This window comes from Hydractinia symbiolongicarpus, chromosome 5 (assembly GCF_029227915.1).
Source record: "Hydractinia symbiolongicarpus strain clone_291-10 chromosome 5, HSymV2.1, whole genome shotgun sequence".
NCBI classification, from domain to species: Eukaryota; Metazoa; Cnidaria; class Hydrozoa; order Anthoathecata; family Hydractiniidae; genus Hydractinia; species Hydractinia symbiolongicarpus.
In genome coordinates, this window is record NC_079879.1 from 12,850,280 (window position 1) to 12,865,555 (window position 15,276).

The 15,276-nt window shown below is 32.7% G+C and overlaps 1 protein-coding gene across 3 annotated transcripts; it reads left to right on the forward strand.

Annotated features, from left to right (window-relative positions):
• The first annotated feature begins 3,418 nt into the window (after positions 1-3,418).
• Positions 3,419-14,133, forward strand: LOC130644857 (uncharacterized). Of its 3 annotated transcripts, XM_057450626.1 has the most exons (5): positions 3,419-3,575; positions 10,566-10,611; positions 13,136-13,301; positions 13,455-13,567; positions 13,660-14,133. In XM_057450626.1, the coding sequence occupies exons 1-5, from the start codon at positions 3,517-3,519 to the stop codon at positions 13,942-13,944; spliced, it is 669 nt and encodes a 222-aa protein (XP_057306609.1). In that variant the 5' UTR covers positions 3,419-3,516; the 3' UTR covers positions 13,945-14,133. The 3 variants fall into 3 exon arrangements, with proteins under 3 accessions (XP_057306609.1, XP_057306608.1, XP_057306610.1); XM_057450625.1 differs by lacking the exon at positions 3,419-3,575 and having other exon boundaries at positions 9,219-10,611; XM_057450627.1 differs by lacking the exons at positions 3,419-3,575; positions 10,566-10,611 and adding an exon at positions 11,668-11,731.
• The last annotated feature ends 1,143 nt before the right edge of the window (positions 14,134-15,276 follow it).

A 15,276-nucleotide genomic window follows, 5' to 3' on the forward strand; every position in this document is an offset into this window, starting at 1 on the left:
GTTTGATTCATTAACGCCCATAATATCGTAAAGCCGTTCGCTAAACAAATCATGCTCATAAATAGCCGTGTGGATAAAATTATCCTCAAAAATATATTTTGAAAATGAAAATAATGCCTTGATAGACGTGTTATATGTGAAATCAAAATTGTTATATTTAAAACTCTAAGAAATCGATTTAACGGAAAAGTAATTTGACCCGGTAGAACGTAAAAATGATCTCCCTAAATAACATGTCTAAAGTTCGCCTTGACCCGGTTGATTTCTGATTTATTCTATATTCCATATTAATATTACTTGCGCCAAAATGGTATCCAAAGTCGCAAAAATGCACAAAGTATATTTTTCATATAGACACGACTGCCAGAAAAGCCTAGAGAGTCAAAGACAGGGTATATTTCCTGATGTTCTACTTCCGTTCTTTCGTACAAGCATACACACCTCACATCAACAAGGAAAAAGTCGGAAAAAGTCGGAAAAGGTTGGAAAAAAAGGCAACAATTTTGTTTTAGTGATTAATATTTTTTACCGACCAATCATTTTGCCAACTTTTTTTGAGACTAAGCTTTTGTTTTTTGTTCTTCCATTTTTAGTGTAATAAGAAATAAAATGGCCTAAAAATAAGAGGTTCAAAAGATATAAAATGTTCAGTAAAAAGTGCCTAAGCTGTATACAAAAGCCTTTTTTTCCCGCAAAAAAATATTTAACAATTTTTTTCATATATCTCGTTTTTACGAATGAGGTATTTTAATTTAACTTATGCCTAGTCATGTTGCTAAGTGTCAAATAAATCATTATCGTTCCCAGATCTCTTAGAAAATTTAAGATTGGTAAGATACTCTTCGTAAACACAACAAAGAGTGCATTTGAAAACAACAACTCATGTCAAAGTAAAACGGAAGTAACTAACGAGTGAACACTTAACAATTGCTTCCTTGCCATTTCAAAAATATAAAGAAACATTTTTAAAATATCTGTTTTATCTAATTAATACAAATTATTTCTAATTAATCAATGGGATATCTTTATACACAATAGTCACATATGTGGAGAGGAATTCTAAGACGGAAAAATTTCTGTCGAGAAGAAGTCATTAAGAGTAGCGACGATTGATTCTTGACAAAGTGTCGTAAACAGAATCAAAACACTCTTTTTGTTGTGGAAATCAAATTATGACATCATCACTTCATATTAAAGATTTTTAAAACTCTTTTTTGTTGTGTTTTTAAACCTATTTCTTTCATTGACTGTGAAAATATTTGAGATTGCGATTATATTACGAACAGATTTTCTTTCAGGTTTTTAGGAGGGAACACGCATTGTTAGTTAGTCTTATGTCATTTAGTTCTGATGTGATTCCCTAAAGTTACCTAACAAAATAGATATTATATGATTCCTATTTCAATTTTTCATTATTCTTTCCCTAGTTTTTAGTACTAACTTTTCCTCGCGCGTTCATCTTAAAACATTTTGGCAAGGCCGTATATTAATAATATTTCCATAGCAACCATCTATTCAAGAGGCATGTTTAGATATCGGTCTGTTGATTTTCTGTCGCGCCAATGTTACTGTTGAGTTGGTGTATATGCACGCCAAGAGTTTGTTGTATTAAAAGTTTTCAATATGTTAACGTGTTACATATAAAAATTAATGGAAAAGCGGTTAACACTTTCGCGATAGCTGAAGGAGAAGGAACTTAGCAACTGTAACAACAATAACAACAACAAACAATAACAACAAATAAACAACCTCGCAAATTATCTTTAGTAAAATTGCAAAAAACCTTGAAAAGTTTTCGCTGACTCCCTTGACTTTTAAATGATTTTTAAAACAATTTCAGACCTTACTTCAAAAAATGCAATCCTAGTACAAAAAAATCAATGCTGCTTCAGGTTGAGATAACGGTATTTCATCTTGTAAAATCTTGTGTAAAAATTAAAGAGAAACTTGGTTGCAAAAATAACAACAACTTGATAATGGACAGCATCCAATCTCCATTGACGACATACTGTTCCCTTTTTGAATTATCTAGCCGCATACTTTCGTTTACGACGTAATGTATCTAAGAGGTTCGTAAACATTTTTTGAAACTTGAAAGGTTTTGTGGTACCGGAAAAAGCTGGAAGATATGTCTGTATGTTTAGCATTGGACCTGATGCTAGCTGCAGACCGTCCACGTGAGCTTGATCTAACATTCCCAGCATTTATCACTGCAAGAAAGAAGAAGCCGATGATCGCAAATGTAAAAATAATTGTTTCTTGATGATTAAACTAATCAAGTATCAATTAAATCAGTCATCAGGCACATGCAGTAGGTAACGCAGGCACATCAGTAGGAAGACAAAACACTTCATATTGGCACCGATAAATTTTGAATCGTTTAAATCTATGTTACCAAGGAATGGTAATTATTATCAAAGGTTGAGCGAGGCGTAATTAAAACCGTTATTGACACGTGGATGTGTATTCTCGTTTTGAATATAGCCCACGTTACTAATTTAGTTCATGTGATCACCTAAATTACATGTTGAGTTAGGTAATTTCATTTTCACTGTTGCAACATTTGCACATTAATAAAAATTTAGCTGCACTTATGTTGGTTGGACGTTGATGTTGTTGTCAAAGTTTTGGTTATCCTTATTTTTAGTTGCTGTTTTATTTTTTGTTATTGTTTCTTCTTTATCTTTTCGCAATGTTTTCATTCTGATTTAGTTAAAGGAGATCGTAATTCGATAATTAACTGAAGTTCAGTTCCTGGGGCATTGTATTAGAATGCATGTCCCATACGTTGTTTCCTTTGACACTTTTCGCTTTGTAAAGAAAAACACATTAATTGTTGAATGAAATACTTTGCATTAACATTTGTATTATACATAAATGTTATATTTAATAATTACAGAAATCGATATTAAAAACTTGCAGTTTTATAATAGTTACGTTGCTTTGGATAAAGTTCATGTTGAATGCTTTTACTGTTTGTTTGTTTGTTTTGTTTGTTTTGGACCAAAATAAATTCACCTTCAAAGCACTATCCTGTCATAGGACATTCACCGTCACAATAGCTGACAATACTTAATTCATGTAAGCGTTCACATATGACTTTTGATACATAGACACGCCTGAATCTTCAACTTGATTGATAACAAACTCTATTAGTTCATAGGACTTTTTAATGCATTTTCCGTCATATATATATAGCATAATTCGTGCTGTCTTGTGAGGAGATGCCTTTAGCTGTGTATTTCACGTCATAAGAGGAAGGAACTTACACGCTATTAGAGTGAAAAGGAAACGGACTTAGAATTCAAAGAATACTGGGAAGATATAATACAAGAAAAAGTATAACTACTAAAATTAGAGATGTACGCGTTGTAAATCATTTTTTTACATCCTATATAAACTCTTGTTGTGTTAAAAAATTTTAGTTGAGTGAAAAGTAGGATTGAGTTAACGAAGACAAGAAGTATTACTGGTTTCTGTCTATGGAAGGAATAGCTTTTTTTTATAATCGTTAATATGTGGCTACGGGGAAAAACACAACTACTGACAAGTTTGATATTGTTTTTGATCGTCAGGTATGTTTGGATTTTTATTTCTACTCGTTTTTTAACCCTCAACACGCGCTGTGGTTAGAGCGTTTGTGTTTACCTTGGATGGTATACATGCACTTTTTAACAAGGAACGTCTGTGCAAAATCAAGTGTGTTATTATTTCGCTGTTTTATTTATCTACTGTTATCACTGGGGACCATGTTAATAATAGTTGACTTCCTAATTATGTAAGGAATATCTACACGAAATATGTACGGCTGCCGAAAAGCAGGTAAAATGAGGGAGCTTATATTCATTTTATAAAGATGCTTTAGACAGGCTTGATCCCAGGTATGAAAGGAACTGGAGGACAGGGTATTTTAAAAAAAATTAATTGCGCATAAGTGGACGTTTCCACAGGCCTTACAGCTAGTCTGTTGTATCTATTTATGCATTTACTTAATGTCTGCTACTGTGCAAGTCATTGTTTATGAAACTTGTTTTCTTCCTTCTATGATAGTAATAAACTTGTTTTTTTGGACTAATTTTTTTTTCTTTCCGCAATTAACTTCTCATTAGCTTTATTTTCCGTTTTATTCAATGTTAGATGATATATCGGTCAGCAAAAATTAAATTAATGATAAAAGCGTAATCGCTTTAATTGTTCGTGGTAACGAGATGCATGCGCTTGTACTTAAAAACTAATTAATACGAACCTAAAATGTTTTCAAAGTGTTGATTGACAGGTTGTATGATTGACAACTGCTTGTCTGACATTTCCACATTTTATGTTTTTGTATAATAAGAGTTGTAATAGCGTTGGTTTAAAAATCATAAAGTGGTGTAATTGATATAAAAGATAAAAACATATGTATATTGAAAGAGACAATTACAAAAAAAGGAATCCTTTTAAGATAGAAACATTAAACTTGACTATGATTTTTTTTATGTCTTAAGCCTTGTTTACGCTGATAGACTTAGTGTTAACAACATTAATTAACCCTGAGAAATACCCATCCGTTTTTTGATAAGACTTTTTTTAGCCAAAAAAATAATTAACTTTCTAAAATATGAGTTGCAATTGGTGACTAAGGAAAAGACCTGATGGCTCACGTGTGATACTGTTGGGTATCCCGACTCATCCTTATTGTATAACATGGGAGCACGTTTCAACCTACTCTTTGGTACTGTAAGATTGCCTTGCCAGATTTTTGACCGTTGATCTACGTGATCCGTCATCAAAAAGTTAAACGATTAATACAAGATTTAAAGCATACATGACCATGACATCAACGCCTTTAACCCGCATAGCCCTCGATAGCGCAAATAGCTTAAAAAGGCATAAAAATTTTTACCATTTACTGACGCCTTGGCGCGGGTCACACCTGTACCGCCTTTCAATATATCATTGTTCGTGTACTTCAATTTCCATGGCGCAGTGTTTGATGGAAAGAAAATTGGAAATAACATGAAAAGTCCACGCTTTGACTCTTGCCGGCGTTTTAAGAACCTAAAGAATAACTAATTTTCGTTCACGTTTTTTAAATAAACACATCTCTCGTTTTTATTGTTACTATGGAGCGGGGTTTTTGTAAGAACAAAATATGTACATGGTTCTAGAAGTCCAAAACTTGAGAACATGGTAAGACTTTAAGGCCTTCTCAATACCAAGACGTACTGAAATACTCCTTTAAACTTTAAAAATTACAAAAGTGGAAAATTAAGAATAATTTACGAGTATTTGGAGGCTTCAAATTCAAAAAGTTAAGAACATTAAGAGAAACTATTCAAGTTGAGTGTTGTATGAAAAGCCAATATACATTTTTCGTGCCAAGAAACTTGTTGCACTGATAATTAAGTCTAGGTACGTGTCTGTTAAAGACACTGACAAATGATGCTTGTGACTGTACAAAAAAAAAACACGAATTAAAATCGCATTACTCGAAAAAAAAGAGGAAATGTTCATGGTCATTAGGACATTCCACTCAAAACGATTAAATTTATACACGGCAAGAAATTTTTTTTTTTAGTTTGAATCTGATCTATCCACCGCAAGAATTAATTACATTTCAAATTAAAATTCACATTCTTTTATGCTTATCATTCTCGTTCCCAGTGTTTATCAGCAAGTTGAAATTAGAGAACTGGAAACGAAATGAATATCCTATCGCTGGTTTAAAGCCTTAATGGTACTATACAAAGAAACAAAATAATTTCGCAGGTATAATTTTCTGGGACGCAAAATTTTTCGGATAGTTATGAAATAAAAAGTATTATAGAGTAGTTAATTTAGCAGAAAAAAAATTTCATAACCATGATCTTCTGATTTGTGCATGTCCTAGCCTAGTTGTGCCACATTTGACCGTTTCTACAACAGTCACGGGTGATTAAAACCATTCGCTAAAACATCAGAGAAAAAACGAGTTCACTGATAATGAAAACACGTTTATGAAGATCAATAGAAATAACCAATCAAAAATCACTAATTTGTTTACGACCGGACATTATTCTCCACATTATTCTTCCGTTATCCTGGTGGTAAGAAGATTCAAACTCAAATTCAGTCTTCTGGCTATTTACTGAGTTGGTTAAAGGAATTTTTTATAAGTAGAAGGAATTTTCTTTTGTAGTGTAAATAAATTGACTTTTTTTGATTTCTACTAGTTTTCTTGAGTGCTATTTTGAAAGATGAACTTAATGTGGCGACTTTGGCTGCAATCCAGCAAAAAACGCGATAATTGGCCGATTATGTATACACTGTAAATTTGGACAACAGGGCTTAGTTGAATGCGGTCGGGACTTTATTTATTTATTTTACTATTTTTGTTGTTGCTATTTCTATGACAATATTTTTTTGATTATACTGACTAATAAAACCCAACAAAAACAACAACATAAACTATCCAAAGTCGTTACAACTTGTATTTTTAAACTTTTCGGAAGTTCACAAAAATAAAATCGTGTTGTTTTTTAACCTCGATATCACGTTGTGAATACAACTACAAGACATAAATGTCAAGCTGCCACTTCTCCTTAAACAACAATTTCCTGTCTATAAATAAATCAAATACAAACTCAACCTTCCTTTTTGACATTTGGGCAGGCGATAGGTGTCGATTTCACGTTGTAAATGAGCTTTTTAAGCGATTTAAATAGAGCGTATTGGTTTTTGTTTGACCTTGAATATCCTTGAGTACATCCTGACAAATCAGAAAGGAAGAAAACGGACTTAACAGAGCTTCCATGTTGTTGATTTTACACCACCTACCAAGTATTATAAAATGGAAAGAATGCTTGAACAAAAAATCCACCCAAGGGATTCTTCATATTGAATTTTTTTTTTAACAAACTATGGAACTGAGACTGACCAGTAACTAGAATATAAATCCTTTAGGATGAAAATTTAAGTTTCTTCTTATTATTATTATTATTATTATTATTATTATTATTATTATTATTATTATTAATGGGCCAAAAAAATAAAGAAACAACCTTGATGGAAAGACAAATTTCTTGTCCAGCTGATAACACTAAAAAAATATTGTAACAGGAACCGGGATAAAAAAGTTGGAACCAATCACCATTATTTGCGTATATGTGATTTTTTTTTTAAAAAAAGAAATTTTAGATTCTTTCGATTTTGCGGTCAAACTACTGGAGCTATAGTAGTTTTTGTGTTCTACGGAAAATAATAGCTATGTCCAGAATTAATTAAGAAAGTGCTAAAAAAATATAACAAGTACAATACCATTTTGAGCATCTTTTATCTATTTTCGTCAATTTATCAATACCTCCATAAAAAAATTTGTATTGCCACAAAACTTGACAATGGTGGTTGTTAGAACATTGGGGGGAATGTTAGTATGAAAAATTTTGCATGACGTCACTCAGCCCAAAATGACGTCATCATGTTTTTTTGAGCCTAGAAAAGACTAAAATGATGAAACATAAATTTGGGGATGACAAAACCGTTTGCAACCGTTTTAAATGTGTAAAACCTACCTGATAGAAGCATGAAAAGGCTAAAGTATGGCTTCTCAGGTCCCCTCCTAAGCTCAAAGAGGGTTAAAAAGTGTTGGGCGGAATCTTCGGAAAAATTGTTTTTAACTTTGCAATTGGGAAACTTTATTCCATTGGTTACAAATAGAACTGCGCATAAAAAAATTAAATGAGCAGAAACTTTACCAACCATAAGTGTTTAAAGGTTTTCACCAGGCCACATATTCCCCAATCAAAGTGATTTCAAGCATAGTAATTGGCTGAGCAGCATTTTCGTGTATATATCATTTCTGTTTCTTGTTCATCACGATAGAATTTTTTTTAGAAAGTTTTTTAGTTGAGCGATTACTGTTCTTTCACAACATTCGTAGCTTTGCAGGACTCTAGTTGATAGTAGTACTAATAGGAACTAAAGAGGTTATCCTGGGTAAATAGTTTTAATAATAATAATTGTTTCTTTTATTTCTTCTAATTTCATGTAAACTTTAGCACATATGTTCCACATTAATGGAAAACGTTGTTTGTTACGCTTTTTTCAATGGTTTGTTAAGGAAAAATACAAAAAAAGCCTTTCTGCCAGAGACAATACGTGGGACGGTCTAGCCTAAAAGACCCCTGTCTGTTACAAAGTACATCGCGACGGCGAAAGGTCAGTCAGAGCATACTTAAGCTAGCCACAAATTGATTAAATTTTGACCAGTTCAAATTAAATTATGGTTAGTACTTAAAATATTTTGGCAACCTGTGCCAATGTCTGGGAAGTTTGAAGTAATGAAATAAGCATTTTTGAAAATAAGCTAATCACCCGTTACATTTACGCAAAAAGGCTTTTTACTAATTTTTGCAGGAAATATTTTTAAAACCGCGAAATTTTTACATGTCCTGATTAAATATCTAATTTTCTTTTAAAAAACGATGCATTTTGTTTTGGTCGTTAAAAAAGGAAGAAACGTCAAATCAAATATCTTTCTATTGACGAAGATTTTTTACGATCTAAATCACCCACGCATAAAAAGTCTCATCAATTTGACATCGTTAACCCACAGCATTGATCAACCCGCTAATACTCATTTTTTTCTGATTTTTCATAGCTACTTTTTTTTGTTTTTTCTCACATAATTCAATCCCACTCTAATTGCATGTCATCTAATGTTTCTGTATCAGCACGAAAAGTAAATTTAGCCTTGGTTAGTATCCGTTTTATTTTAAACGCAGGAACAGTTTTTCAAGTGTTATTTAGGATTTTTACTTTACAGAAAACACACCTGAAGTCACGGGTTTCTTTCTCCACACATTACTGGTAAATCCTTATTATTATTTCAGACTGTAGACAACAGACAATTCTTATATTTTTGGCACTGCAAACAATTATTCTTTCACATGTTATAAACTTGTTAATCAAAGCTATTTAGTTTTTGATTTGCTAATCTCAATCAATCAAATCGTCTGGCTTTCTTTTTTTTATTGTCCATAATCGGACCATCTTTTTTTTCAGACATTAAAATGTAATTACTTTAATTACTGGACAAGATCGAATAATTCTGCAACCTAAAACTTTCCTTGTTAGGATATGATTTTTAAAAACTCTATAGATTGAACACAGCTTTTCAGCATTTACTGAAATAACCAAATCTTTAGAGCGCGCGAGCTCGTATGAGTTAGGGAGAGGAAGAAGCGTAAGGGAAAAGGGGTAAGGGGTGAGGTTTAAGAAATAATGGGTGAGGGATGAGGGATGAGAGATAAAGAACGAGAGTATCTGTAAGTCGAAATTTTTAATAAATACCCATGATCTCAATATTAAGAGACATCACTATTGACGTCTACTTTTATGCTCCCCCTCCCGTTATAACCACGAAGCTACTGACAATTCTGCTGAGTGTATTTTTCGAAACGGATACCTGCTAATTTCTTCCCGGTGTATGATTCAATTTCTCAGTAAGAAGGTTCGGGTGGGTAGCAAGACATACCTTGTGTTCTTTTTGCGTCAATGTCGCGTTAATGCATCCGCAATTTTAGGCATGACTAACTTTCTTGTTGCATAAGCTCTTAAAAGTCTCATTTTCTAGGTATTGCATTGTATCAAAAATTTGTTGTGTCACTTAGGTTTATATTGAGATAAACTTTGCGTATGGTTTTAGCGCTATTCCAGAAATTTCTTTATTACATCCTTACCGCTCTTGATTGATGAAGGGAAACACTGTTGTATATATATATATATGTATTAATCTAGATATGATTTGATCAGTTAGATGAGGTAAACGATCCTAAAATAGCAGAGGAGTAATAGTATCGCGGAAAGATTTAAATGCCCCTTCAATTTTTTTCCATGGCTGCAAATTGATGCGGTGATAACGAGGAAAGAAGAATCGGGCAGAGATTTGAGGTCGGATACGCATAAAAAAAATTTTTCATTTCGCAAAATTTAAAATTTAAAATTAATCATTTTTATTTTTGAATTAAATACACCTTTTCCTTATGGAAATTTTATGCTTAACTTTTTATCAATCCCCTTTTAAAAAAAATTGCGCGTAGTTCTTTCAGTAATACGTGAATACAAGTTCTTTAGACCCTAACAAGACATGATTTAAAATCACGTATTCATTTTGGCACAAGTTTCTTCAACACTGTTAAGTTACTTTTTGTGGTTACAGTTTTGGAATGGAATACTTAGGAACTTTTCCTAATGAGGTTGAAGGTCGTATTGCCAGGGAGGAGCATTATCCCCTCTACAAATCACGATGACACGTTGACCTCCCTCTCTCTTCTCACCTTTACTCTACGTCATTTAAATTTCGTTTCCAAATCAAAAAAATTAGAAGGAAGATTTCCTAATATCTATACCATAGATCTGATTCACCATTCTAGCTCTTAAGGACGTCCGGTCGTTAATTACACGTAGTATATGATACAAGTATCAATGTTTGAAGTGGAAACACACACATTACATATAGCTGGACTATACACAGACACACATCAAACAAAACTTTACATGATGTGGAGAATTTTTTATTTATATATTGTCTACTTTGTTTGCAGGTCAACAACGTACACGATTCAGAGAAACAAAACACCTCCATCTCAAGTAAGTATCGTATTCCTTTTTTATTAATTGTTTCTTTCGATTTTTTTAATTGATTTATTGATATGTATTGTATTCTGTCTTATTTCTGATACAAACTTTATCAATGCAGCTCTTGACATTCAGACGTGACTTTCATCCGGTTCACGAATAAACTTTTTCCCACCTTTAGTTTAGAAAGCTTATAGAAAATATGCAGGGCTCAGCGTTTTTAATTTTTTTTGTGACACAGATTAATAACGTGATAAAGGGAGGGCTGAGAGTTAAAAAATGTATAATAAACTGATATTGGTTGTGTAACGCTATTGGTTAGTCATTCACACCTTGACACGATTGGTTGATGACGATATATAGGTATCAAAAATTGCGTAAAAAAATAAAACTGAATCAACCATGATTTTCACATATTGCGTTAAACATGGTAATATTAACTTATAAAAATTCGAACGTCTAATTCACCATTCGATAACTCAAACATTCGAATTCTGAAAATTGATAATTTTAACACTGGGAAAGCGTATACTGCATGTTCACCCCCCCATTCTTAAGAAACCATGATAATTATAACGAAATTTTCATTAAGCCAAATGAGATTCTGACTGTAATTTTTTCGTAATAAGATGCATTAGATTGTGGTTGTGTCTAAATGATAATACTCCTAAAATGCTTAATATACACGTTCGGAAAGAAAAATAACAAAGAAAAACTGCATTGTATAGAGTTTCGAAATGACCGACTCAAAAAAATGACACGGCGAGAAAGGAAGAGAAAATATGCAGTAAATAAAAAGCGATGTGTTTTTTTCAAAGGTGAAGGCTACGACATTGGGAAAAAATTACGACAAATTGTCTTTTGCCTATACAAATCCATTTCCCCTTCGTTTCAATCACCTTATACTTTCACACAGGATAAAAATTGTATTTTTGTACTCAATTATAAAACAAGACACGATCAGATCAATACTTACGAAAACAACAGCTATTTCCGGCAGTGACGTCACTTAATTATGTCTTTAAGCTCATAAATATAATAAAAACGTTAGAAGGTATAGCTCATTAGCATTTATTGATCCAAGATGAAGGTTGCTCAGTATTTGATTATAATTGGATTTCTGCCACTTGCGGTAAGTAGCTGTCTGTTTATTGGGTACCTTTTAACTTTCGTGGTTCGCAAGAGAAACTTTTTTCTTCCGGGCGATAATTTTCGGATTAAGTGAACACGAAGACCAGATTATCCATGTCGTAACAATCGTAATCCGTCGTAAGATCGGATTTAATCCTTTTAAGCTGGTGACTAATTTTGAAATATGTCGTTCATACACGATGTGTAAAAACAAAAAAAGTTAATTCCATATTTCATATTTAATTTTGTTATCACAACGAGTTATGACATTTTATATTAATCGTAATCAGCATCATAATAGTCAGTTATTTTTATTTCATAAATGCTGCTTTGAGAACAAATTTATAAGAATTTTTTTTTTTTTTAATTTTTAAGTATTTTTTAATGAGTCTTAATGTTGTTTGAGTTTTTTAGAAACTCAAACAAACACTTCACTTTGTTGCTCATCCCCTTGCAAAGTCATATTTAAATGCCTGCTTGCACCGGTAAGCTAGCTGCGCTGGCCTTACATACCTTTTAAAACAAGAAAAATTTCAAAAGCTATTTCTGTTGTTATAATTAATTCCGTTTTTTGCTCTTTTTCTTTTCAAATTTGCTCGCTTCGAGTTAGATTGCGTCGTTTTTAAAAAGATTTGACTCTCATGTTGGTTGTAACGATAGCGTGTAGTTAGCTAATCGTGTGTGTCCTTGTCCTCAATGCAAGAAATAGAATCATGAAATATTTCTAAATTTGACTTAATCTTAAACTTTAAAGCATTATATTGACATTATCCAAGCATCAGATCCTTCGAAGATATATTACTAGAATTAGGTTTAAAAAATTTTCCCATCCTTAAGTAATCTTCAGTGGTTGCAGTGATGAGTAAAGATGTTATCTTTGCGTGTTTTATTTACAAGAGGAGAAACCAAAATATCTAAAACAAGGAACAATCAGGCCACAACTCATTTCATCATTTATTGTTGATCGTATATATAGATAATTTACATATCCTGATTTTAAATCCTCCCTTTTCTTTCACAACTCAATGCCTTCCTCAATTATGTTAATTGACATTAATTGCGAAATGATGAAGCGAGGGCGTCTCCAAACGCATTTCAAGACAAAACAACACATCCCAGTTTCCCTTTATACCTTTGTCAGTCCTTTGTTTGTCCGACTTTTTATAGCTTCCTTAGGCTGGTCTTCTTCTGATTTCTCTCATATTTTTGCACAGCAAAAAGAATAATGATGTGGTCAAAAAATAGTGGTGTTTGCGATATAAAAAGAAGTCCTCGAGTTTCTCAACTTTCCTACATAACCACCTAAGGAATCGCTAAGCTTGAAAAGGTTGCAAGCATTTTTAAAGGGATTGGTCTCTATTCTAAAATAAGGTTATTAATTTTCTTATTTTTCTTTTTTATTTAGCAACTAGCTTTCGTCAGCCTTTTACGCGATCATTTCTACAATTCAAAAAGCGACAATGTCAGCACACCGTTTCGACGAATCACAAGACTATTTCATAAGCACGGACGCAGCCGGAAACATCTTTCTATAAGAAATCAGACGGTCGACACGAATGCAAATGATCGAGGTAAAGTGTTTGCTTGTTTATCCAATTAATAAAACTCAAATCGCAAGCGATTTTTTTACAAGTTATTTTTATCCATCCAATAACTCTTACATTATTCCAACTGGGTCAGTGTGTCAGAATGTTATTTACTTATTTATTCATTTATTTTTACAGCTCACTTAGTCATCGAGTCTGATTCATTTGGAACGGTAAAAATCCACAGCTTTAAGAGACCTGTGCACTACTTGTGTATAGGACCAGACGCCAGACCGACAGGAGTTCCAGAGGTTGGTTAAAAATCACTTTGTTTATACAACCCTATATTTTTATGCACCTAAGTTAAAGTGCAGTTTTGTAAGTCCGTCCTCTTAACATCTAGGTGCAACTTGATGAGGCATCCTTTGACATCAATGATTGTATATTTCGAGAATACACCCTGGGTAAACATCTTCAGTTTAAATCTGAAAAATACTACAATAAAAAAAACAATACTGGATGCTTGGCTTTCAACAAGTTTGGAAGGGGACGAAATGTGAGGATATCGAAATGTGGAAAGAGAAACACGTTATTTATGGAACGAAAACCACGAATTATTATAGATATATATAAGAATGGAAAGTTTAAGAATCAACTCTTCAAATTTTTGCGTAATCAACAAGGATAGAAGTGAGCTGTATTGTTACACAAGTAAAATATACTTCACTTACCTCCGTGTGATTGCAAGCCGTTGAAGTCCTGTAATATCCTGACTCGGCACCTTTTCAGCAATGTTAGTCAAAACACGCAAATGTATGATCGACTCGATATGCGACGATAAAAAAACGAAAGAAGCACGAATGAGGAAGAAGACAAAGATTATTCTGGAACCACTGCTGGCTAGTGGTTAATGTAGTAATTATTTCCACTTCGGTACCGAACCTTTTTAAAAAACAGGTTTTGGTAAATCACGCGGAAGTAATATTTATTTAAAAGACTTTAAATCCTTGTTTTTTAACCGTGGTTTTATCAACTTCATCCCTAGGTTTTTTATCAAATTCTGGGAAGAAGGTTGTAACACGCAACAGAAAGCTTGGCTTTGAAGACGAAAAATTTTATTTTAATTTTTTTTTTATAAAGATATAACTTCAGTGAAATATAATATATTTATGATCATTTAGACAGACCGTGGTGGTAGCTAGCGTAGTATTAATAATTATAATTTTACCCCCTTTTGAATTTCTCTTGAGGTCTCGGTACTAGTTGTTTACGAGTTCTCGATTTGGATTGGAGGTTATCTTGACAGTTCTAAAAGACATATGTCCGGCCCATTTTGCTCGGTTTGTTTTGCCATAATTTATTTTCATTATTATGTTTTTATGTTTTGTATAAAACTATTTATTTTTACTTGACTACATACTTCTTGCTTTATTTTTTATGTTTACAAGTAAATATTCGATAAGAAAATAATTTTCACACAGTAAACATTGTTGTCCGGTTGTTGTCTATCATTTGCACATAAAATTCTTACGAAAACATATAACTTCATAGGGAAATTTAAAAAAGGGTTTATCCCTTTATTAGACACAAAATTTATTATAGAACACGATAAAAAAGCATCTTTTAATCAATCTGGGTTTGAGTGTAACATTTAGGCTCTTTCTGCTACCAACTACCAAAGAATTTGCATGAAACCATCTTTGCTATGTTTTACTATCTTTCCAAATGCTTTGTTTGTGTTCAAACCACGGATGTACCTCCAAGATCTAACTCAAATCTATGCACGACATTTTTGGGTCTTCCAAAATTCGAAAACCCCCGGACCGAATAGGGTTACCAAAAGGAGTATGTAAAGAATACGTGGAAGGTTCAAAGGTGTTCGCTTTAGTTTCAGAATATTAGGATTCGATGGGCAGTAAATAAAAACTGACAACCCTACCGATGATTATGAAATTATAAACACCACGTCTATTAACATGTTGAGATCACATTGATCATATTTGCAAGTATCCCAGGGAGA